Below are 24,980 nucleotides of genomic sequence, written 5' to 3'. Positions count from 1 at the left end.
ATGAGGAAAAATGAGCACCAGGCGATGCCGACAGAATCGTGGATTTAACTGTGGAATCGGCAGCGCGGCGTGGCTGCGGGACGATAAATCGGTATGGCCAACTGCTCGAGTCAACGAGCCGTGTCCAGTTTGCCGCCCCTCGCCAGAGAGAGAGAGAGAGAGAGAGAGAGAGAGAGGCTCGGTGGACGCGAATTCTCGCGGAGAGGAAGGGGGACACAGAGAAACGAAGAGTCGCCGCGGGAAGCGGAAGGGTGAGAGGGACTATCCCCGACATTCACCGCACGCTATTCTTCATACTCCATTATCCGTGCTCTACTCCACTCTACTCCATTATGCCGGCACCGCGTATAAACGGCGAGTCGTACCCACCCCCTCCCACCCCAGCCCTTCCGACGCGAACCGCCATATGTCCATCAGGTTACTCGTTGTCCTGTACCTTGCTGTGCGCAACAGCGATAAACACCAGCCCAAGCGCGGTTATCGAATGAGAAAAGTACGCTGCTTTATGTGGACCGCTTCATAATCCGCGTCAAACTTCGCCAAAGTATACCCCTTTGACCAATTTGAAGTCCACTCTTCGTTTGCAAAACTCAGAGGTAATAACGAATGTTGCTTAGCATTAATTATGAAGCCTTTCAAAAAGAATTGTTCGACAAAAAAAAAAAATTGTAATCGTTGCCTCGTGACCAGTAGCGAATGCTCTGTATTTCTCTTCGGATATCAATGTAATTAGTATGTATCTGCATTGGCACAGTTGTATTAAAATTGATATTCGAGAGAGGCATGGTGCGACGTGCCTTTAAAAATACGTCGCTGCAGCGCAACCATGGCATGCCATTTACGGTGATAAGCTTAACTTGGTGTACTAAATATGAAATACGCCTTCATCATATATACGTACATACGACTTGGCTAGAGCTACGAAGCAGACGCGAATTCCCCTTCCGAGACCAGGTTTAATTAAATCTTTTGCAAATTTGCATATACGCACTTCCGTCAGTGAGAATCCTTTAGAACCCTCGGCGTTACCGAGACCCCTGTAGAGATTCGTTTCTCTACCTACCTGTTATGTAGATCTGCCGCTAGTCCTTCGAGATGATGATGATGATAATCTGAGCGAAGACGACTTCGAGAGGAAGGATACCGTCCAAAAAATAAGACACTAAAAAGAAAAAGAGAAATTAAAATATGAATATTACACTGGAAAAATAAACCGAGATTCGAGAAAGTAAGTAACAAGATATACGGAAAAAAAGATATGTGCTTCTGTAATTATACGAAAAATCTAGAATAACGAATCGGGGACGAGGTCAAGTGGGAGCGACATGTGGGAAATTGAAGAGAAAACTCACTACGGATTATATTTTGAAATACACTTTTACTTCGACTCGGTCAAAAACTACGATAACAATAGGTCGGTAGATATGTATATCGGAAATCATTTTTGGAAACGCAGAGTGCTCATCGCCGGTTTACAAAAACGGACAAGCTTCCTGCCGACGCGGCGCGGTGCTTCTCACGAAACTATTTCGCGAGAAGTTGTGTTCCTCCGTGGGGGGGGGAGCTTTCGTTTCTTTAGCAGAAATTTCGATGTAAGGTCTTCGATGCCGGCACGTTCGTTCATTCGTTTGTTGAATACTCGCGAGCATTTTTGCCGCCCGCACGCTCCCCGCGACGACATTTTCATGCGACAAGAGACCTTCTCACCTCGCGAATCGAATCCCATTCGATCTTATCGTCGGCTCGATCCGAACGTGACCGCACGTGATCGCCTTTCGCGAATCAGCGTCGATTCCTCGAGGTAACTCAAGAGTCGCTGCGAATATCTCGCCAAAAGCGCGAAGCCGGTTTTTTTCCAAGTCCAAAAAAAAAATGGTTTTTTTTCCTTTTTTTTTCTTTTTCTTTTTTGTTTTGAGGAAACTGCGGGTCAACGGAAAACTGAACGCGCAACGATGGAAGATACATGTATTTACAAAAAGAAAGAAAGAAAGGAAGAAAGAGAGCTTGTCGCCGATGTGTCACAGTCTCGACGATATTGCACGATCCCGCAGCGATCGTTCGCAGTTATACTATGAAAACGTAATCGATGAAACTAAATTAGCGCGTCGGATCGCTCAAAACGACTGCGAATAATGATTCGATGGAAACGACAATGGCCTAGCTATATACACGTATATACATCCCGTGGATATTATTATTGTAGTCGTCGTTATCACCACTTTCACACCCGTGCTCGCTCTCTCGTACGCAATTCGTTCTCACTTAGTTACAACCCCTCCTCCCCCCCGCTCATTTGCACCCCCCTAAAATTTGTTGGCGTGAGATACACACACACACACACACACACACACACACACACACAACCGGTAAAACAATTTTTATTTCCCGAAGCTTTCCGGAAGAACATCCCTCGGGGCGAACGGAAACTCGCCCCGACTCGAGTTCTTTCCGGATTTAATGCCCACTAGTGCTACTTCACAGTCGAGAAAGGTCCTCGACTTTCGATAGTTCTCAAAGAATCATCACGTCACATTACAATTATCGACGATCTCGACGTCCTCAAGAGCGATCTGTTAAGAGACGTTACTTCCAGTCCTGTCTTCCAGAAGTTTCCCGATTTTTCGATGGTCGATGGATTGTATAGATATCGAGATATCGATCGAGATATCGATCACTTCTGTTCCTTCAATACGGTCTCCAGACATTGTTGTCCGGTCTGACTTCCTCTTGCCTCACGCTGCAACTGTCCGCGACAGCCCTCTGCTCGGCGCTCTCGGGATTCTGGAACTGATTCCCGTAGAGCTGGGAGTAAAGGATGCTGGGCAGCACGCCGGGCGTGGGAAAGTAGTTGCCGTAATTCTGCCCGAAGCCCTGCTCCTCGTGCACCGGGCTCTCGGTCGTGCTGGAGTCAGTGGACAGTGATCTCGGCGACACGTAGTCCTGATATCTCTGACTGGAGGAGCCGCCGGACATGAGGCTGCTCAGCGGATCCAACGGATCCGATTGACCCGGTGTCGTGGTGTCCGGTACGACTGTGACATTCGAGGAAGGAGACGCTACGCTAATTCAGTTTTGCTAAAAATCGCCCGATTTTGCTTCTCGAGACTCTAAGATTCTACTGATCTTTCGAACGATATTACATTTTCAACCGTGAGGTATGACGCTTCGGAAATATTTGTCGCGTAGTGCTTTGTTTAACCTTGACTCTTCGATCGTTGATACAATTTTATTATTTATAATAAATAATGAAATAATAGAGTCAAGGTTAAACGAAGCACTACGCGACAAAGTAACAGTTATGAGACCACCCCATGGTCCACTCGTTCACTGTTACGTTCACTTGTACAAAACCTCGTGCAAAAAATCTCGATGATAATCGTGCAGGGAGCTAAACTTACGAGAGGAGACCGCGGAAAAAGCATCCTGCTGCGGCGTGGTGCCGGTATTACCGGTGCCAGATGTGACAGTCGAACCCGCCGTCGAGTCCGGTGCCGTCGGTGTGGTCATGGATGCCGTGCCGGCGAAAGACGCTAACGTGGACGATGGCGGCGGTGGCGGAGGCGGCGGTGGCGGAGGTGGAAACGAGGCCTGTGCGGCGCACGACGAGAGGGGACCCGGAAGATAACCGGCATAGCCGGCCGTGCTACCGTATCCCCAAGAATTGCTCGCTGTCAGGCCAAACTGGGACATATCTAGAGAAACGATCTACGATTGCGATACGCCTTGCCAAGAGTGTGAGGGGCAAAAAAAAAATCAAACGGGGAGAAAGCGGGAGATACCTTGCAAAAATGCAAAAATTAAATTGCGAAAGCATCAAGACGTCCTCGAGACGTCGTCGATCACGGAAAAGTAATTAATGAACGAGGAGAGACACAGCAGCACAGTCAAACAACAACACGTACAAGAAAAGCGTGCTAATATAAAAACATCGATAGCAATGCCCGTGATGACACACGGCGCATCGGCGCATCGGCGGAAAAGATAAATAATAATCGCAACAGTCGGATAAAACAACAGAAGGGTGAAAAGGCACGGGGAAATCTTCGCCGGATTATATGCCAATTCGAATCACTTGACGAGATGCATCGGCGGCGGCGGCGGCGGGCGGCGGCGGCGGCGGCGGCGGCGGCGGCGGTCCTGTGCGCCCCTTGGCGAATGTATTTTTGCGGAGTATAGGCAGCATCCCCGATAAATTTTCCAATGAGTCACGGGGGTTGAATGCAGAAAGGACGAGCATGAGCGTTCGCGAGAGGGACACGGCGGACACAGCGGGGGACGAGGAGAACGGAGGAGTACATCGAGATCAAAGGGTTGGTCATCCCCCGCGTAGCTGGGGCCAACTCAAATAACCGAGCCCGCCTCGGCGAGCGCCACGAGACCGTCGTCACGAGAGCTAACCCTAAATAGTGCTAGCCGCCCGGTGCTTTCACGTCCTTCGGCATTACCGGATTCCTTGCGGTCCGAAGAGGAGCCTCCCTTTTTATGGAAAATCGCCGAAAGTTTCGCGCACGAGTATTCTGCCCAAAGTATTCGGGGATCGCTGCGGGATTCAAATATCTGGTTGAATCCTCGCCTCGAGCTCACTTTGCATTTACAGAAAGGTTTATGTGTAGTCGGTTTTTTTGCCATATCTTTCATAATAAAAATATTATTTTATATACTTTTTTAATTATATATCGCGCGGAAAAAGATAATTAATCGTGACATAATGTGTTACATTCTTCTATACAGTTTTATTAGAGAGAAGTAACCATATGAAAGTGTCCCTCGAAATCGAATTCGCCAAGCATATAGCGTGAGAATAATATGGCCGCGTACGCATATTATATCGGACGGCCAGATGCCCGATGAGGGAAAAAAGTTAATAAAGGAAATATTCAGCGTGCTTCGTATTTTATCGGGAAATTTAGCTAGTAACGGAACAGTCAGCCCTCACGTCTGAGGTAACTCATTAAAACGGCTGATCTCGAATTATTGTTTAAGCTTTTTTTTCTCGTCTCTTCTTGCGCGTTATCAGACTCGTTTATCGATGTACGCGCTCGAGAAAAGTATTAAAAATTTTATCGTATAGGAAAATATATATATATATATATATATATCGTTCGCACGTTCGGCGGTCAGACTTGATCACGCCGATCAGAGCTGCACAATTTTAATCAATGCAGCTTCTTTTTTTGAATAATCAACGAATAACATTCCCTCAGCATTACTTTGACAACGCGCGCTTTACGCGCAAACTCGCGAATCTATGTTATAAACGCGGAGAGAAGGCTGAGGCTGCGCCTCCAAAACTGGAAGCCAACCGACTGGGACGCGCTTCCGTGGCAACCCCTTTAATATAATATTTAATCTAGCTTTGAACAGGCTTGCGGTTTCCGCCTCTGAAGTCGAGAAGCTAGCTGCCGAGCCTACCCAAAAGCCGTGCTTCTGTACTCAGACCCCCAGCAGCAGTCTGGTTGAAAATATTCCCGAACAGAAGCCACCTCTCGATGACAAAAATTATCTAAATTTCATAACGTTACCGAGCAAAAGACTGACGCAAACAATTACTTTAAATACTTCCTTACGGAAGTTCAATCTCTATGTACTTCTTCGAAATCTTTTTATACGATATGCAAACTACTTCGGAAATAATATAAGTATGAAATTAAACGTTTATACGCAAGTCGGCTACAAAAGAAACGGTACATGCATATATATATATATATATATATATATATATATATATATATATATGTATAAAGAAAGTTATTAAAAAAAAAAACTCAAAGCTAAGCCGACGGCGAGATTGAAGGCGAGAACACGATCATGCGTAAACTCGATCGATTACTTACTCTGACAATTGCCAGGCATCGCGTGTCTGAAAGAAGACAGCGGATCCCTCGGCTGGAGCGGATTCGGTAACGGTTGCAACGGATTTGGCAGAGGTTGCAGCGGATCCACCAAGGGCGAGGCGAAGAACGGACCGCCTCGTTGCGAGGCGAACGCGAAGGCATGAAACTGTTGTTGCTGCCCTAAAAGAGACAGCACTGCGATCAACCGTGCGCCTGCCCACTGGACCTCCGGTACACGTATCAATCGCATATTTTAACTACGTATCGTACATTTCTTTCTGTCGCACCGGCGAGCGGACGCCTCAGTACCGATCGACTATTTCATTTGCGCCATTATTCCAAATATAATTCGTGAATAATTCTTATAAAGTTGTAAAATTTAAAAACGATAATTATAATTTTCCTGTATCGCAGACATACGTAGATAAATGATTTTTGCATTTTCTCGTTTAACAATAGTTTGGCGCATCTTTCATTTATCGAAACAGTACAGACGGAACGTATATATAACCAAACGCCGTGACCGGCTCCCTTCGGAAGCCGCGGAAACGAACGAGGGAGACATGGAGAGAGGCATCGATACATTTTATTTCCCTGCTACGGTGTCGCCAACCCAATTAAAGACGTCCCAACAGGCGGACGTCCTATCCCGGCTGTCCCTGGCTGGAGGGTCGCCGCACAGGACAGTCGTGCGCCATGCAGGTTCGTTCTCTTCCCCTAAAGGCAACGATTCAACGTGGAAGGCACCGGAGGCCAGAGAGACCGACGCGAAGGGTCGCGGGGGACGGAGGGGAGGTGGCGGACTCCCGTCGTCCTGATAATCCAATCGAAGCCCTAATTCTAACTCGGCAACCCGAAATTCCCGCCGGTTTGCTGAATAGGGTACGCTCGAGCCGGGGACACAATGGGGGCGCGACGGCGGAATACCGACGGGTACCGAGACTAACGAGATCCTGTTAAACGACCGGCGATTCCAGCACGCCGCAGGAAGAACCCCCTCCCCCCCCCCCCCCCGGAAGAAAATTCTAGGGATCTCGTGGTGTTTCTTAACGTAACAGAGACGCATCTTTTATTTTCTTTTCTAAGGGACGAGTTATTTATTGCGTCGTAAGTTAACGTGTAAATTCCATTTTCAACGTTGCCTTCGCTGCAAGATGAGAAACACACACGCATGCGGAATGCCACGCGACCGGAACCGGTGTGGATCGAGAGAAACGACAAGTTTCGAGCGAGGATTTGTTTCGAGATGCTGGTAGTTTCTCCGACGTTGGCGGCTTGATAGATTTAATAAATTATGCCGCTCGACCCACGAATTTATCACGCCACCCTAACCCTTTGAATTCGGCGCACCGCCGTTCTTCGCAGTATTTCATTAGGCGTCGAGCACTCGTGCGTCCCTCCAGATAGACGCACGCGTGATCGTTCGTCCTTCTAAACCCCATGATGCTTTCCCATTTAAACCAAATAATCAGTGGTCAATTTTTTACATAACTACTCCAACTCTAATCAAAAGCGTTCTTTTTAGCGCATATTTTGAAAAAAATGTGTCACGATCTTTCTAGTAACTCGAGCATTACCAATTATTCCGAGTTGTCGTAGCAGTCGTCGATCCTCGACAACACTTTCGAATGTATTCCTTCGCGGAATAGGAAACGTTTGATGATTGGACAAAGTCGTAAGTCCTCGGCAAGTCGCGGCTATCGATTTCATTGGACACCCTCTTTGCGCGCCGTGACTGCCAGGGAATTTCTCGAGAGTTAGCAGCTGGCAACGACAGATCCTCATTTCGTCCCGTCGCCAATTCCCGCCCCCCCCCCCCCTCCTCCCTTCACCCCGCACGACCCGCGTCACGAAATCGGCTTCTCTCGACGCGCGAGCTGGAGCTGGTGGTAAATGCAGAGCGCCCATTTTCGATCTTTCCCGTCGCCTCCGAGAAACCGTTTCATTCGCCGAAGATGCACCCCCGCGAACCTTCGAATCCTAGTTCCGGATGGGCGAGTCCTCGCGAGGCAGCATCGAAACCCGGGCTAAACCTCCCTCAATCAATTTCCTTGGTCCCGCAGCCTTTCCGCGGCAACGGCCACCTTCGGCTACCAGACGAGGGTAGAATGTGTAATGAATTGCTTGTTTAATTAATTACAACCCTTCGGAAGCATTCGCTCGGTATTGTCTTAGATAAGGTTCATTCGTTCGTTCTCGCATTTGATCGTCGAATGCACAATTTGCCACATTTCTCCGAATGCATATTCGTTCATACGTAGAATTGCGATTTTTTTTCCTTAGTTGCGTAAAATAAATCAAGATTATTAAATAAAGTATATATTCAAACTAAGAAAGGAAATATTTAGATGTTACTTTCCCCGCATCTTTCACAAATTATTAAGTGTTTCGATATAAATTGTGTAAAAAAAGAAAAAAAAAACTTGTCATGTATTGAAACATAATAATTAGAAGCCCTTGCAGCTTATTCAAAGACAAGATGAAACACATAGATCGTAGCCTCGAAAGAAACGCATGAGGACCACCCGGAAAGCCGAGGCTCTTTCATCTCGCGCCGCCACCCTTGAAATTGTCCCTGATTCAGCAAACGGTTTATTTTCACAGAAGATTCAAAGCGCCGACATAACGAACGTCTATTTCCGACGTTCTTACACTACCTTAACGATCTCTAACAATTCCATTTCCGTTATTTACTTACAAAAACGCGTTATGCTCGATAAATCGTAAGGTCACAGTGAATTTTATTATTCCGCTTTAGGGTTAACTGTCTGCCCCCCGTTAAAAAAGTACGATCTTCGTAGTGATCCATATAATCTAAAATAAAAATCTCATTTTTAATCCCGGATAAAATAACAAACGGCAGCATTAATATCGCAAGAGAAATTATTTCTCTGAAGTGTTACGTAGTGTTTTGCTTGGATGCGCATCTCGGAGCGGTACACCGAAATTTCGCGTTTTCATATTTTGGATTTATGACGGAAGTTTCGTGGGTGGTCCGCAGATGCGGCCAAGCCGGCGGATGTGGTCGCAATTTCCCAAGGTACCAAACTTATGCCGTGCTACCCAGAGCGACCGCCTCGATATATTAAAGCTATCGGATATTTTTGGTACGCTTTCACGAGACGACATTATGCGTATTAGCGTTCCGATATCTAAATCAACAACGAGTGAAAATGAGCCGGTACGGTAAAGTCCTCTCAACAAGATATTTACACGGTAAAAAAGATTAGTCTAACGCCAAGACTATATATTCTTATATATAAGCAAGAATGTTATAATCTTTTTAAAATAAATAAATCAAGAAACGTAAAAAAAAAAAGAAATCTATTCGAGTTAAAGCTAGATGACAATGCTCTTTGACTCGAACAGTCCTTTTTTTATATTCTTGATTTATTTATTATATAGAGCCTTATCTATTATCTATTAATCTTTTTAGAATAATTTTAGTCTTGATTTGATCGAATTTATTGAATATATTCTCATGTATAAACGTAAAGAATATTATAATTTTCATATAAAAGACTTTTAGTCTTGAGTTGAGCAAAATGCTTGCATTAATACAAATTCAATTAAATCAAGACTAAAATTTTTAACAAGATTATAATATTCTTGCTTAAATATTATGTATGAGAATATGTGTCTCGATTTAAGAATAATTTTCTTTCCTTTCGTACAGACCTTTTATAATCAATTCGAACAGGCGATACCTGCGGCACTTTCCGACGCAATATCGCCGGACCAACAACACCTAAATATTTTTCCTTTGTCAAATTTTCAAGCATAGAATCACAATACAACTTTTAAAAGAAACTTTTGTTTCGCCGCAAATTAACCGGAACTTTCCAAGACGTTACGCGGTAGGTTACACGGTGGATAACATAAATGAAGGATGTGAGGAACGTCCCCCCTTCTCTTCACCTCCACGGAAGTGAACCCCTGCAGTCAGACTCGACGGCAGCCTACCGAAATAACGGGGAGAATTCCCCCCGGTAATTGTATGTCTCGACTGTAGCTCTCTCGCGGAGGAGTTTCTCCGCGAGCGGATATCCGCAAAGTTTGTAGGCGTCGGCCCCGCGTTTTGGCCAAAGCACCGCGATACACACCTCCGCGGGCGACGCCCGCAGCTCTTTATCAATGTTATGGCGAGTAACCCGGTGCCCCCGCGGTTATAAATAATGACAATTGCGCGAAACTTAGCCTTGGATAAGGTAAACGGCCGACCACCAGCACGAAGCCGCACTCTGGGGCCATTTCGAACTTGCGGCTTTTACTACCTCCGGTGCCACGCCGCTCGTTCGTTAGACATTACGATTCGCGTCGAGGGTCCCCCGGTAATGCCCGTTTTCGTGCGTGCTTGCCTATATTTTGCAATTTTGTGAAACATCGCCGTTATCATCGGAAATCCCGACAATCGTAGGTGCGAGAGGTAGGCGCGAATGCGCGCGAGAAGCCGTCGACGAGGGCGCTCCCGGCGTGTCCGGCGGGACAGGACACGCTATCGTCTTATCGACTATTAACAAAGATAAAGTATAAGAAATATATATAAGAACAGTAATGCTTACAGTGATACTCACTGGTCTTGGATCGCGGCTCGCGCGGCCCGTCCACTGTCACCTTAATCGCCTTGGTATAAGTGGCGACTTGGGGCGGCGTCGTCGATACCGTTATCGTTAAGGTGAAACTCTTGCCTGGAACAGAAAGTGAAGTTCAACGTACGTTGTTTACGAGAAAGACTCATCGGGTTCTCTAACGTTCACGCTGGTTTCATTTTATAAATTTTATGCCCGAGGCCTACGGCGTGAGCATGCAGCTTTAATCATAACGACGCGTCGCGCGGAATGGAGATGGTGGAAAATTAGCCAAGCTCCAAAAACGACGACGACGACGACGACGACGACGACGACGACAGACGGCGTTCGCCGGGCGGGGTTTTTAGCGTCGATTTCCGTCCCGCGACGCGTCGATTCCGTGGACGCGCCTATTCAGCCGACGTCGAAAGTTTCGCAAACGCGGTTAGCCGGGCGAAACTCCGTGGTAACCGAATTATACGTCGGTAATGTATCGAGGGTGTCGTCGACGGTGACGGTGGCCAGCCAGCGCGGCCGAGTTAAGGGAACAGAGGGTGGCCGGACGTTCGGACGGGGTGGATCAGGCGGCGCGGGGGAGGAAGTCTCTCTCTCGCGCGCGCGATGCTAAAAAGCCTTGGTTGGCGCGCGAAATAATGTCGTGGAAAAAGCGGGGTGGACCGGGGTGGGCCAGCCGCCGCTGTCTCTCTCTCCGGTGAAAACGCGCGTGCAACGGTACACCGCAATTTCATCCCGCGAGCATTAAGCGCCGAAAACTCCGCCGCCGCAAAAACAACGCTCGCGCGATCACCATCGATTCGACGTGATATGACGAAAGCGCGCGAAAATTCGCGACAATTCGGTCCCGCATGCGAGAAGTCGCCGCAGCAAAAATTGCGAGCGCGATAACACCATTGCACGCGCAGGGGGGGAGGGAGGGGGAGGGTTCACCGCAATTTTAATCCTGCCATTTTTTTCATCGCCGCGCGTATCTCTCCTTCTCCGTCGTCACAAACTCACCCCGCCCGCGACAAACAAGGACAAGGAGAACAAGGAGATAGTTTGCAAGCACCGCTTTGTCGCATGACGGAAATTTAATGATCATCTTACTAACCCACATATCAACCGACCTCTGTCGACGGACCTCCTGCGCGATGGATGATATCCTCAAAAACATGTTTTCTTGAAATTAGATACGATAATGCTATTAAAAGTAGCACGCTTTTATTCGCTATCGGTTTACAAAATGAAGAATAACACATTATGTTATTTATATTCGCCCATAAACGAGTCCTTTCGCTAATGCATTACAACGCGTCGCGTTACCCTTTCAAGCAGCCATTTACTGTATTTTTCTATCAGATCCATTAGACACGCTTCTGTACTGTTTCTGGCGAATGCGATAATCGATCGGGTCAGAGTTCACAGAGTCGACTTGAACTCGCCGACCGCGTCGATAGAGACGGCAGGTCCGCCGCGCTATGACGTAAGATGATCGATGCAGGCAGGGGGAAAAAAAGAGGAACCGGCGGAGATGGAGGTTTGAGACTTCTCGGGGAGAAATAATGGCGAGTGTCGAGCGTGGCCACACGGCGGTTCGCCCCGCGAGCTTTTCGTTTTCTAGCGGGGATTCCCCTCGGTTTTGGCCGCGAGTCACGCCATTCTCGCCGTGTGCCCTGCCAGCCAACCTTTTCACTTCTACTGTCTCAGAATCGATGGTTCCAGTTAGGTAGGTACGCGTAGGCACACGGGTATCACCCTCGGTGCCAGTCGCCACCGTACAGCCATTAAAGGTCGTCCGCGATCGCCCGAGCTTGAACGCTTCGCCATCTTTACGTATTCTTTAAATGTTCGTTAACTCGTCCAAACGAGGGGGCCCTATCGCCCTCTTTCGATTCGGCGAGTCCTCGTCTCGTTATATATTAGCTCAGTTATATATTAAATACAATATTGACGATTTGTTGTGTTTCAGATGCGAGTAGCAACAAAACAATATAACCGTACCGATGACTTTTTTTTAAATATTTTTACACAAGTACCGTATATTAGCTGTCAAATTTAGAATAAATGCGACATGGAGAAACTCATTCTCCCATTCGCTGATTATGCTCGTTAGCATATAGTTCTCTGCAAGCGTGTGTGTGGAATTACGCGTGCGTACACATGTCTCGGCATTGTACGCTGTCGGTATACTGTCGGGCCAATTAATTAATTTCAATTTTCCCGAACGAAACGCAAATGCGCAATTGCAGTCTGATAACAAATTGATTACGGTCAGAAACTGCCGTCGTCACCGCGAGTGAATGCCGTTTTTCTTTTCGAAATGAAATGAGTCTCGTGTTGCGGTCAATATAAATCAACATTTCGCGAATAAATGCATTTTATCGATCCGATACCGTACCTCATCGCATTTTTATTACACCCGAAAAAGTCAATAAATTACCCACATATATTACATAGTTTAAACATTGCACACATGCTCTCTAAATTATAATAAAATAATCCTTTTAGATATTTATCTGCTTATTAAATCTCGTAAGATTTTTTCATCACCAGTTACTAACTTCAATTATCATTTTTATTATATCCAGAACAATCAATAAATTTTTCACATATATTAATACATGTTTAAACGTTGCACCGTGCTCTCTTCAAATTATAATGATACAATTTTTTTTTAGATATTTACCTATTTATTAAAATTAAATCTCGTAAAAAAGGTTTTATCATAGGCAATTATTACTTTTAATTATCATTTTTATTACACCCAGAAGAGTCAATAAATTATTCACATATATTATGTTTAAACATTGCACACGCGCTCTCCAAATTGTAATCAGATCATTTTCCAGATATTTATCTGTTTATTAATATTAAATCTCGTAAAAGACAGTTCTTAGACAGTCGCTATCTCGAATTATTATTATTTCATCTTCTTGTTCATGCCTTGTTATATTACAAGTAAGATGATTAATAGGTTCAAGAGAAAGTGTGTTGTGGAATTAAAGCAACTTGGTTAGATCGGCGATGTTTCTATGACGAAGTTTATTCGCGGCAACAAAGTCGAAGGATATCTTGCCTGCTATGGGTTGGAACTATAAGCGCGCAAATGATCTATCTCGTTAAAGGGCTTAGGGCCGAAGGGGTGGAAACAATCCGGTACCTTCAGGGTAGACTTTGCAGTGATGGAGCAGGCATTACGGTCGAACGTGCGGGAAGGGGGTTACGGCTTATCATCGATATTGCAAAGCTCTCGACTATCGTGGCAGTACGCTCAATCTTGTCCGGGCTAAAAGCGGTTTTAGGCGAAGACAAAAGCATGGTGTCGGCGTTACGTTTAATGATCCCTTAAGTTTATTGCGATAGCAATATATCAAAATGCAATAGCGCTAGTTCACTAGTCTTTATTTTTACGTATGTTATGCACGATCTCGATCTTTCGACATGCCCTAGATACGTAAATTTTTTTATATTATTAATATATTAATATTGCTATTGATATAAACTAAAAGCTATAGCTGAAAGAAATTTTTAGAGATTACTTGTCGAATCTCGAAAAATGGCAAAATTATCACAAATTCATACATGCGAATATCTCCATGCTCGACAAAACGGAAGGATCATTAAGAATTCCCGAGAGTTCGGCGCACATCGGTTTTCAGGGAATATTCAAGGAATCAGGGAGCCGTTAGGAATCTCTGGCGAGAGAGACACTTCTCTTACATTCTTCATCCTAGCTTATGTTAATTCCGTGCTCGGCGAAAACAATTGAGAGCTAATCCCAGACAAATGACTGACGCGTTCCCGTGAACTTGGGAGAGTTCCCCGCTTCTCAGCTAGGGAATCTGCGAGTTTCCTGATTCTCAGACGATTAGCCTTCTCTTACTAACCTTACATCAAAAATATAACGACAGCGTAGATATTAATAATTATTAATTACGTTAAAAAAAAGCATACACACGCATACACTCCTGTTACGTTCCTTTATATTTCTATGTTAATGTTAACTTTAATGTCACAAAAAATTAATATAATATGTTTAGGATAAATTGCAATTCACATTATGTTGTTTAGTACGCCAAACAACTTTGTCGAAATCATTAGAAGTAGGTCGGATGCACACACCGCTACTTTAAGTTACGTTAATCAAGGGCTTTAGTGTAAGTTCAAAAGACGCAGTTAGACGAAATACCGGCTCTAATAACGTTAATTAAAACTCAACTGAAACCTCAATTAATATCACCCGGCCCTGCGCGTCTAGTCGACATCGGCGACTTCGAGCGAGGCTCAGTCCCTCTCATTTCGCCCTTTCCACGACGAGGCTGGGCGGCAAAATGAGAAGAGAAGGTCGCACGGTGGTGCGAACAAATAAAAGCCATTACCCACCCCAAGGCATCTTCTCGGATCCACCCCGCCCGCGTAAGGAACCCCTAGAGCGGAGACGCGAGACTTTTCCTCGAGGAGTCAAGGAAAAACGAGGGTTGTCTCAAGACGTCCACGACCTACCCTTACTACGCGGTGTATACGAATTCTTTGAAGGGGTTTCCACCGTCGCGCTTCACCCCTCCGGCATTTTCTTCCGGCATAAAAGGCGAAGGGCGACACGCCTCAAGCAAAGACCGAGGAACCTTGGAATTTTATGAATGAAGAGGAAAGTAGGGCAAGAAAACATCGCCCGACGCCTGGACCTTCATTTCTCGTTTAGATGTGACAAATTATTCATCCGAATACTATATAGATTCTCACTGGCGATGAATTTTTAAATGAAAAAGTACCACGACTCACCTCTTCCGCTTCTGCCGACAAACCTCAAGTCGTTAAATTTGGCGACTTGATTCTTCATCAGAGCTGTTGAATTTCTAAGCTCGGCGCAACAGTTTTCATCATTGCCGGCGCGAACAGTCACCAAGGTGCCGTCGCCTACCTCGCCGAGGGCTACAACTTTGAAAGCCACCGGAAGAGTTTTATTAGACCTCCAGTGCGCGGGCAGAACGGTGCAGACCAAATGCGGCGAACCTGCAACCAAAATGTCCGATTTCGTTTAGCTGCAACATGGCTAACGTTACTTACGCTAAATAAACACATCATTTAAATTACAATATGCAAAAATTTTCTCACTAATCTTGTGTTGCATAATACTTTTAAATTCGAAGTATTTTTTTCTGAAAAAATTGATGAATTGAAAAAAAAAAATACCTCAAATTTAGAGGTGCGATACAAGATTGAGAGTACTTTGCAATTTCGATAATCCTTACTAATCTCTATCTGCCGATCGTCACTCAATTACCTGTTCGAACCAGCTCGCCGGGATGCTCGCTGACGAAGTCACCCAGAGTTCGCTCGGCGAGGATGTCACTGGTCATCTTGGTATAGGCATCGGTCAGCGGGGATACGCCCGACTCCGGCGAGGCTGCCGCGCCAGGAGCCGAGGCTCCTGTCAACTGCATCCTGCCGCTTGCGCTGCTGCCGCTCTCGCTGGTGCCGCTGGACGTGCCGCCACCACCCGCGGACTCGTTGCTGGATGTCCTTACTGAGCCAGCACCGTTTCCGGCTACCGTGCTTCCGCTGCCGCCGCCGTTGCAACGGCCGAATATATCCATAGGCAGTCAGAACACCGGATGAAACATCCTTCCATTCGGTTCAGTTGCTGAACCAGAAGAGCCTCGCGAGCATCCTTCGAGAACGTGCGACCTCCTCAGCCAGGCTCAACGGCCTGACATTCCACGCGAAAGAGACTTTCACAACTTTTTTTTCCAAAACGTTGAAGCGAGCGTAGCTTGTGTATGAGACGTCTTTAATTTCAACGACTCTCCTTTACAACGCTGGCGATGAAGCGAAGAGTCAACTCGACTCGTAATTTTCTTCAAGCTCCTTCATACAACTACGCATTGTTGTATAAATACGGAAGTGAATTTTTATTCTTTCGATCTTAAAACCGTCCGCGGTAGACTAGGAAAATGCATTATTTTTCGTTATTTTTACCGAGCGTAATATCAATCTTTATAAAAATTGAACTTTTCAACGGAATGAGCCAAGGCAGTTTTATTCTTCTAAGATTTTATCTTCTAATATGCAGCTGTATCATAAATATCTGAAATGAAACACGAAACAGTCTGTTTTTAACATACAAAATTTCTGCTACAATTTATCACTATTTTTTTATAAAGTTACAAAAATTTTTAAATTCTACAATTAATTATTAATTTCTATTAATCAGAAAATCTAATATATTAGCTATATCAAAAAATCAAATATAAAAAAAAAATCAAAAGATTAATTTAGCAAGAAAAATTCTTGTCGCAACGTGGAATTCTCGCGGCCGTCGGTGACCGGCGATGCCTTAACCGCTCTTAATCCGTTTAACGAAATCTTTTACGTGCCATTATCACGAGCGAAATCCTTTAACCGAATTGTCTCCAGCTTTTGCGACAATTTGATATCTCGCGGACGATCGAGGAAAAATGGACGGGGTGGTCGGACGGCGAACAGGTAACGCGCGAAGAGAAACGAAAGGGGGTAAAAACGGTTGACACGAACAGGAACGACTCGCACACTTTTCACGCGGCTGGCTCGTGACGTCACCGTTCATTCAGTAATTTTTGCGCACGTCACCGGGGCTGACACGCCAGATCCAGGTGGTTCCAGGAGGGGCAGACTGGCACGGTAGTGGGGACGGAAAAAATAGGGGAAAAAGAACGCCCGCCGGTAGGCATCCCCCCACACGAATGCCCAACCCCTACGCACGTACGACCGCGTGTCAAACTGCACGTGGCTACGTTTACCACGTTGCTTCCTGTCAATGACGGCCTCGTAATCCCAGAATTACGAAATCAGCCTGTATTAAATTGATAAGATAAAGATAGCCTAATTAAAGTGATTGCGAGCGCAGCTCATTACACGATAAATATGCTATTCGCTAATCGAGATCGGCCACTACATTCAGCCGTACATGAGAAGAACTTCGCGGGACAACGTTCGAAATATAATTTTACTACATTAATTCTATATGACATATAAATGACAATTAATTACTTTAATTTCTGAATACATATCTATATTGTTATATATTATATAAAGTACAATGAGAAAAACGGTTTTGCTACGTCTAAACATTTTTCTAGAGGCACGACTAAAAATTGACACAGCACGTAAAAAAAAGTAACGTAGAATGTAGAATTTTGCGACTAAGAGCAGTAATAATGACATTTGCGTTAGTTTTCTTATGATTTTTTTTGTAATGCTCAATGATGTTGCGACAACTAAGATTCTCGCTTAACTTCGCATTCAAATCTCTTAAACTCGTTCTATTTACCGTCTTTCGGAAAGAATTTATGGTACCGGTCACGTCACATTGTCCACTTCCAAAAACTTCATAAAAAAATAAAGAAGTATTACAAACGAACTGAATATGTGGAATATAATTTCTTTGAGCATTCCAGAGTGCCAGATTGCACGGAGCTTTTGAAAAACCAAAAAGACCGATTTAAAAAACGCTATGATAATGTAAATCTTCTTTTTAAAAGGCACAACGAGATATGATATTAGTTGTAATTAATTGCACATGGCATTATTTAAATTTTATTAAAGCGTCTAATCAAGAAGTACCTCGGTGTTACTGATGTCGAGATGACACTCCTAAAAACTCACTTTTTTGGAATAATAATGGCCAGTAATTGAAAATAACTCTTTTCAAAATCCTCGCATCCCGGATTCTTGATTACTCGTCCAACTGCAGTTACCGATTAAATATTACACGATATCACATTCATCGAGACACTAAAACTCTCCGCATAATCACGCACTTTGACGTATGTAGTCCTATTAAAATGAGAACATATGTTCGCGAGCCTCTTCGAAACGACACACTTCACTGAAACGAGCTATCGATAATCGAGAGTAATCTTCTCGAAACGTTCGTCTCGTCAAGATCACTCGGTCGAGCTCAAAGGACAATCTACGAACGATAGTCCCCCCATAGGTGATCCCTTAAGGGACCCCTTCGGCGGTTCGTTAGCGGCACCCTCGAATCATCTTCGTCCCCCGCGTGCAGTACGAAAGTGGCAGTTCCACCTCGGTGTAGCGCTCTCGGTAGTCGGGAGTGTATTTTCGAAGTATCCGTTGGGGGTCACTAACTATAATTTCGGCGGTTCGTGTGAGGCAACAGCCGTTGACGCACTGGTCCATGCCAACACACGCAGCATCCCTTTCCCCTTACCAGGTTCCTCTCTCACACCCCTCTGCCACCCCACTCCTTCCAACCTTCCTTCCCTATTTGGTTCTCTCACTTTCTCTCTCTCTCTCTCTCTCTCTCTCTCTCTCTCTCTCTCTCTCTCTCTCTCTCTCTCTCTCTCTCCCTCCCTCCCTCCCTCGTCCTCTTCCTCACCCTCTCTTTCCGTCCCTCATTCCGTCTCGCACGTAACCTCTTTCTCTCGCGCGCACGTCGCTCTTTATCGCTTTATCTCCCACCGGACCCGATCTCTCTCCCTCTCGCGACGGCAGCTCTCTTTCTCTTTCGGCACTCTCTCGCTCTCCCACACGCTCTCTTTCCCCCTCAACCCTTTTGCGGTACGGCTCGCGTGCTGGACATCGGTGGAGAGCCGGTGGGTGCCTTCGATCGATCTATCGAACCCCGATTTTCTCCGTTACGGCTTGTGTGTGCGCGCGCGCGTACATTTTTCTCTTCTTTCACGTGCGTAACTCGCGATCTGTGTTGCAACACCTCGATACTTCCAATTAGGCTCCCCCCCCCCTCCCCCCGAGCAAAAGTTTTCCGCGGAATTAATCACGTCAAGCCCGATGTTTGAATTTGCGTAACGTGCGAAATTTCCGGCATCCGTACGTATCGGTATCGCGCGAAAGTCGATGAAAATATCATCCGCGCAGTTTCGACTGCGATCATCGATCGCTCCTTTCAATCGAGAACTGCAATTTTTTTTTTCCTCCGAAACGCATCGTTGTTTCATATGCAACGGGAACACACTCGTATTACGCCAGTATCTCGTACAATGAAGCTTCACTTTCGAAAATCAAACAGAGGTCCCGGCGCATCCTCGCAGTTGCACTGTTTGTACGAATGTGCAAACAATGGAACTACCCATTTCCTGCGCGAATATATCCTGACGATATCCAACCGGTCGCGAACCTGCCGGCAGGCAAACACTCGAGGTTCTACGGATATGTACGGATCCACTTATAGAAAATCCACAAAGTTAAGATTTTTTTTTCCGCATTAATTTTAGCGTTCTTATATCGCACGTCACGAAACAACGTTTAAATTAAAAACTTTATCGGAGAAAAATGCAATTTTTTTTATTTACAAAAAAAAAAAACAGCGTAAAACATTACTCGAACCTTTTTTGACGAATTTTTATTTTTTTCCGTGTACTTGTATTATTCCGTTATGAAAATTTTTGTAATCGGCGGCCGATCAAATTCAAACTGAAGATATTGGAAGTAAGATTGAAATCGAATGAAAAATCTTAAGGTAAAGTTCTTTTCTTCATTTTTTTTTTTTTTTCTCGTCTTCAGAGAAGAGGCAGAACAATTTATCGGCGACGATCGGCCGGTAATATTCTTCGGACGGTTTGCCGCCGTGTTTGACGTTTAACGGCGCGGCTCGCGAAACGAAACGAAACGAAACGGAACGAAACGCGCAGAAGTATGCACCGGGTGTATTCAGTGGCGAACGATCACCGACGAGACGGTGACAAACAGCGATACCGCTGGAAACGTGGAAACTGGACGGCCGCCGTCGTATTGACAAACGACCTAACGCCCGTGTGGACCGTTGCGTTCGACGAGATTCGAATTATCTCTGTTGGAGCTTGTCAATGCAAATGCCATACCTACATTCAATTACCGCTCGTCACGCTCCGATCAACTGCCGGGCATGGCAAACCAGGTACTTCGCTATTCCGCGAGCACCGTCTTTCTTTGCCCGCGCGTTTAAATCCGCAAATCCTCCCGTCGTTTCACAATTTCAAATTTGAGCTTGTAGAAAAGAGGTAAGATGATCGCAATTCTGAACACCATGACGATAGTATAGCAAGATAGAACGATAATTATATAACGTAAAGTCCCCTTTGTGTATTTTATCAATATTTAGGTGTCTTATTTAAGATCACCTTTTTTTTCTTTTTTATTTATTTATTCGTGATAAAAATATATTTTTATCAAACATTAAACTAATCTGATTGCTTCAATATTTTATAAAAAAGAATTGGTATATCATTTCAGGTTTTTCTGTTCTTAGATACATAATCGTGAGGCTGCAGAATTCATTTCTCGACAACGTATGGCAATGCATTGAAGGACGTTAATTAATTAATAAGCCGCACTATCGACACAATTGTTGATCGCAAATACTGATGTCTCTACATGTGTCTAGGAAATAAAATATGAATATCTATTTGCCTACGCGTACTGTTTACAATCTCGCATCCGTATGCAATGACAAATTAACTTAATGAGAATTTATTATGGGATATACGTATTATGGTATAAACGTGATCATCTGATTAAAAAGCTTGTATTACAAAATGAAATAATGCCTGGCAACCGTGCTTTGATATTCTCATCACACATTTCTAGTATAATATTATACTAACTTAATATTATACTCACTTAATTTTTTGTATTTTGAAATGAGAGTCCCCCTTTTCGGATAAATCGAATATGGTCGTGTCTTTCGGCACGTTGCCATAAGCTGCAATCGATCGAAAGAACCATCATTCACCGCAGATTCTGACTAGTCAATTCCAGCACGACACTCTTCGCTCCACGATGACTCTCGAGCTCACAAACGTCCCACCGACACGTGACAACCCCATCAAAGCTTGATGGGTTTTACAGGAGACCACAATCAATCGATGATAACACTGTTCGTCCACGCCGATCTTCGGATCCAAGCACGAACACGTGGCAGGGAAAACGAACAATTATCGCGCGGACATTGCAAAGAATTATTGTAGCCTCGATCGAACGATCGTATGTACAACGATCGTTTAAAAAAAAAGTTATGCTTATCGTTACGCGTTCACTTGAGCACCATGAAAATGACAAGTAGATAATAAAAAAAAAAAAAAAAAGGATCACCAAATAAAATCCGATACACAACACGTATAATGCAATGACGTTCGAAGGATCAAACTATTCACATTTGCCGATCTACGATAAAAAAAAAAAAAAAAAAACGAATGACACCAGCTAAAGATCTATAGTCATGCTAATCGATGCGGATCCGATAATCTATGATCGCGCGAGAGTATCGCGACTCGTTGGTAAAATCGCCGCGAAATAAATAGCAACGTCACCAGATCTCCCGATCCCAATGCACGCGGGCATGTGTCACGGCGATCGACCAATAACATCCCGTTGTTCAATGACCGCCCACCCAAAAAAAGCTCGTGCCATACCGTGCGAGCGATATTGGCGCGTGTGGTCCGACTCGAAAACCGGTTCGTCGGTACGCTCGATTGGACAACAATACGCGAAGAACGGCAGACCGGGGCGCTAGCAGAAGCAGCAGCAACAACAGCAGCAGCAGCAGCACCAGCGATCGTGCCGCGTGAATACTACACCACCCCCTCGCCGAACCCCCCTCCGCGTCATCCCTGCCAACCACTCCCTTTACCCCATCTACACTCCGCCACCAACCCTGACTGTACTCCGTCTCGGTTCCGCGCGTCGATCTCCTCTCCTTGCCATCCACGAGCCACCCCACTGGCACCCCAACTCGTTCCCCTCCCCATTTCTCCTCTTCGCCCCCCTCTCGCGAATGGCCGCCCCTACTACATGCCGTAGCCACCCCTACGATGCCGGCGAGGGGGGTCGTACGTGCCGTGAGTAGGGGGCGCCCACGGACAGAACATGTGTAACGCGCAGCCTTGATTACACGCGGGCTTGTAAAAATTATTATTATGGCCGCGCGCGCTGCGTTCCACATGCCGCGCTGCACCGACCGAATGACGGGGCACGGCAGGACGGCTGATTTTCTGCACCCTCGTTACCCTTGATTCTCTTTTCGTCGTGGCACTCAAGCCGATGAATATTGGACAGGCTAAAGCGCGCAATGTCCTTCCACCTGCCAATTCCATGGCCCGATTTGACGCAGGAAAATTAAAAATAAAAATTAATAATTTCCAATTTTTTTTTCAATTTTAAACATCTTATTCCAATAAAAAAAAAAATAATAAACATGATTGACATTGTGTAGACATTGTACTACTAAATACATTTTTCGCAATTAAAATAAAAGATCTAAATATATTATTAGCGATTTTGCAAAATTTATCTTTATAGGCGCACGCGAATAAAAATATGTCATATATGTTATTTAAATAATATTATTTTATATGCAAGCTCGTACATAAAAGTTGATGTAAGGTTTGGAAGAAATAATATCCCTGTCGCATAAGTTAAAACTGAATATATACTTTACGTATATGTGTGAGGCTAAAAATATCTCTATTATTGTGCATGATACCCGGCGGAAAGCCCGAATCGCGTAATGAAAATGCATCATTGATCGAAAGCTTGGCGAAACAACGTCGTTGAATAAACGCATACACACGACATACCCACATCGATTCCTGGTCATTGGATGGAAAGAAAAATATCATTACATAGCATTCCGTGTCAGCGAATCAAAGCGATAGCTTTTGTTTCATTTCTACCTAAATAGCATATCGTTAAATGCATTATTCAATCATCTCGTATGTTAATACTTATTTGTACATATATTTATTTACATATATATATTTAATATTATTGTTGATCGAATTAAAAATAACCTCTTTTCAATATTCTTTAAAATTAAAATAATGTTTACGCACGCACACACACACACACACACACACATATATATATATATATATATATATATATATATATGTATATATATAAATATGGGTATATATAAATATTACATATATATATATATATATATATATATATATATATATATAAAGTGATACAAAAGAACGATTTTGAATAGCAATAAAATTTTCTGTAACATTGTTTATTGGGCACGTTAAAAATATATTATTTTGAAACCTTCGAAATTATAACTTGACCTAGAAAAAAATGACGTTTCCTGTCAATCATACATTGTGTCCGATCCGTGAGGCCGATTTGCGACCGACGGATACAAGCCAGCTTCCCTGGTTTCTGGTCGAAGTGGGGCTAACCGCAGAATCGGAGGCAAGATGGCAAAAGTAAGTCGAGTCAAGGGGCGGTGCTGTGGCCTGACCAGCCCACTGGCGGCATCCACATTCTCTTCTCCCTGCAAGAGCTAAGATCGCCGGAGAACTCCCATTCTCGAAGACACCAGACGGCTTTCAGCTCATTCATAAACGTATGTCACTGTTAGAATTTCATAATAACGAATAAAGAAACAAATACGTAAAGAGCACAAATTTTTTGTAAAAACAAAACCGAATCATGATCTCTCTAAATCTTTAAGAATGAAGCACCCTTTCTTGAATCGAAAACAAAATTTAAAAGCAAATTCTAATTTAAATCATTCTCGTCTATTGTATCTCAGAAATTTCGGCAATTATGACGTTGATCGAGATTTGGAAGAGAAGGTCAATTATTGGTCAAGGAAGGTCAAAAATAATCTTACGGCGTATAAAAAGATATTAAGATAATCTGGAAGAGTAAACGAATTCAATATCAAAGAAGTCGTAGAGGACTTCAAGGGAGAAGAAGTCATTGACTTTCAAATTGCGGGGACGAACAAAATCCAAAAATCCTTTGGAACACTCCGTAAAAGGCCAGAATAAACATTTCCTGAACGGTTAGTAGCTACGTGGTGTGAGAGCGAAGGGCGGGTGAAGGGGGCTTGCGGTTTCAGCGGGGATGGTTGCAGACTCCTAAAGAGTGAGCGAGAGAATTGTAGGGGTGGGTGGTACACATGCGGCAGAAGAAGACGGCTTCTCGAACAACTAAAAGTAGTTACTAAAAGCTCGGCAGAGAGAAAAGAGGAAAAGGGTGTTATTCTTCGTTAGAGCAAATATGCAATTCTTTACGAACGCGAAAGCAATGTTGCAACGTATTTAACGAATAAAACTTTTACATGGGAAGCTATCGTAAAAAAACGAACTCGAAAGAGATTCATACGAACTGAAGAAACCAATAGCAAAATTGTATGTTGGCAGATGTCTCGTATATTCAACGTCATTTCATATGTATAAGCAATCATGTAAAAATATCCGTCTGGTATCACTTTTTTAAATCTGTACATTAAATACGCCAAATATAGATATATTTTTCCTTCTTTTTTCACCAATTGAACAGTGACATCTTATGACAATGGATATAATTCTGCGTTTAATAATATTTATATTATCTCATTTTTCTACCTAATTTGACATTTGACATAAATAAATTTTTTTGCATCCAGATGCATTCCCGGCGTAGAAACGCAGGAAATGACGCTTTCGTTCGAAGCTGGATACAGAGATGGCGACACAGAGGCACTTTTCCATCTATCCCGATACGAGTTACGAGCAATCGTACAAGGCAGCATCCGACACGCGCCATTACGGAAAGAGGTGGTCTCTCACACCACTTTAATAAA

General features: G+C 44.3%; 1 protein-coding gene across 12 annotated transcripts in view; it reads right to left on the bottom strand.

The window, feature by feature from the left end:
- LOC105434202 (uncharacterized) overlaps window positions 1-21,959 on the bottom strand; it is an 86,556-nt gene extending 64,597 nt beyond the window's left edge. For 3 of the 12 annotated variants that reach the window (XR_016139920.1, XM_011649854.2, XM_089079915.1), the window contains exons 1-7: window positions 18,005-18,600; window positions 15,687-16,490; window positions 15,185-15,415; window positions 10,397-10,522; window positions 5,835-6,029; window positions 3,399-3,692; window positions 1,064-1,162 (exon numbers count right to left, since the gene is read on the bottom strand). Coding sequence is in view for 11 of the 12 variants with exons in the window: in XM_011649854.2 (XP_011648156.2) it covers window positions 1,083-1,162; window positions 3,399-3,692; window positions 5,835-6,029; window positions 10,397-10,522; window positions 15,185-15,415; window positions 15,687-15,999 (1,239 nt within the window). In the remaining variant the exon portion in view is untranslated. Of the gene's footprint in view, window positions 1-1,063; window positions 1,163-1,358; window positions 3,033-3,398; window positions 3,693-5,834; window positions 6,030-10,396; window positions 10,523-15,184; window positions 15,416-15,686; window positions 16,491-17,711; window positions 17,768-18,004; window positions 18,601-21,022 lie in introns of those variants that run through there. The other 9 variants (XM_011649849.3, XM_011649848.2, XM_011649851.2 and 6 more) reach the window with 9 other exon arrangements.
- Between the last annotated feature and the right edge of the window lie 3,021 nt (window positions 21,960-24,980).

Source organism: Pogonomyrmex barbatus, unplaced genomic scaffold, assembly GCF_055798465.1.
Source record: "Pogonomyrmex barbatus isolate J1 unplaced genomic scaffold, ASM5579846v1 scaffold3, whole genome shotgun sequence".
NCBI classification, from domain to species: Eukaryota; Metazoa; Arthropoda; class Insecta; order Hymenoptera; family Formicidae; genus Pogonomyrmex; species Pogonomyrmex barbatus.
This window is presented reverse-complemented; position numbering and strand designations above follow the sequence as displayed.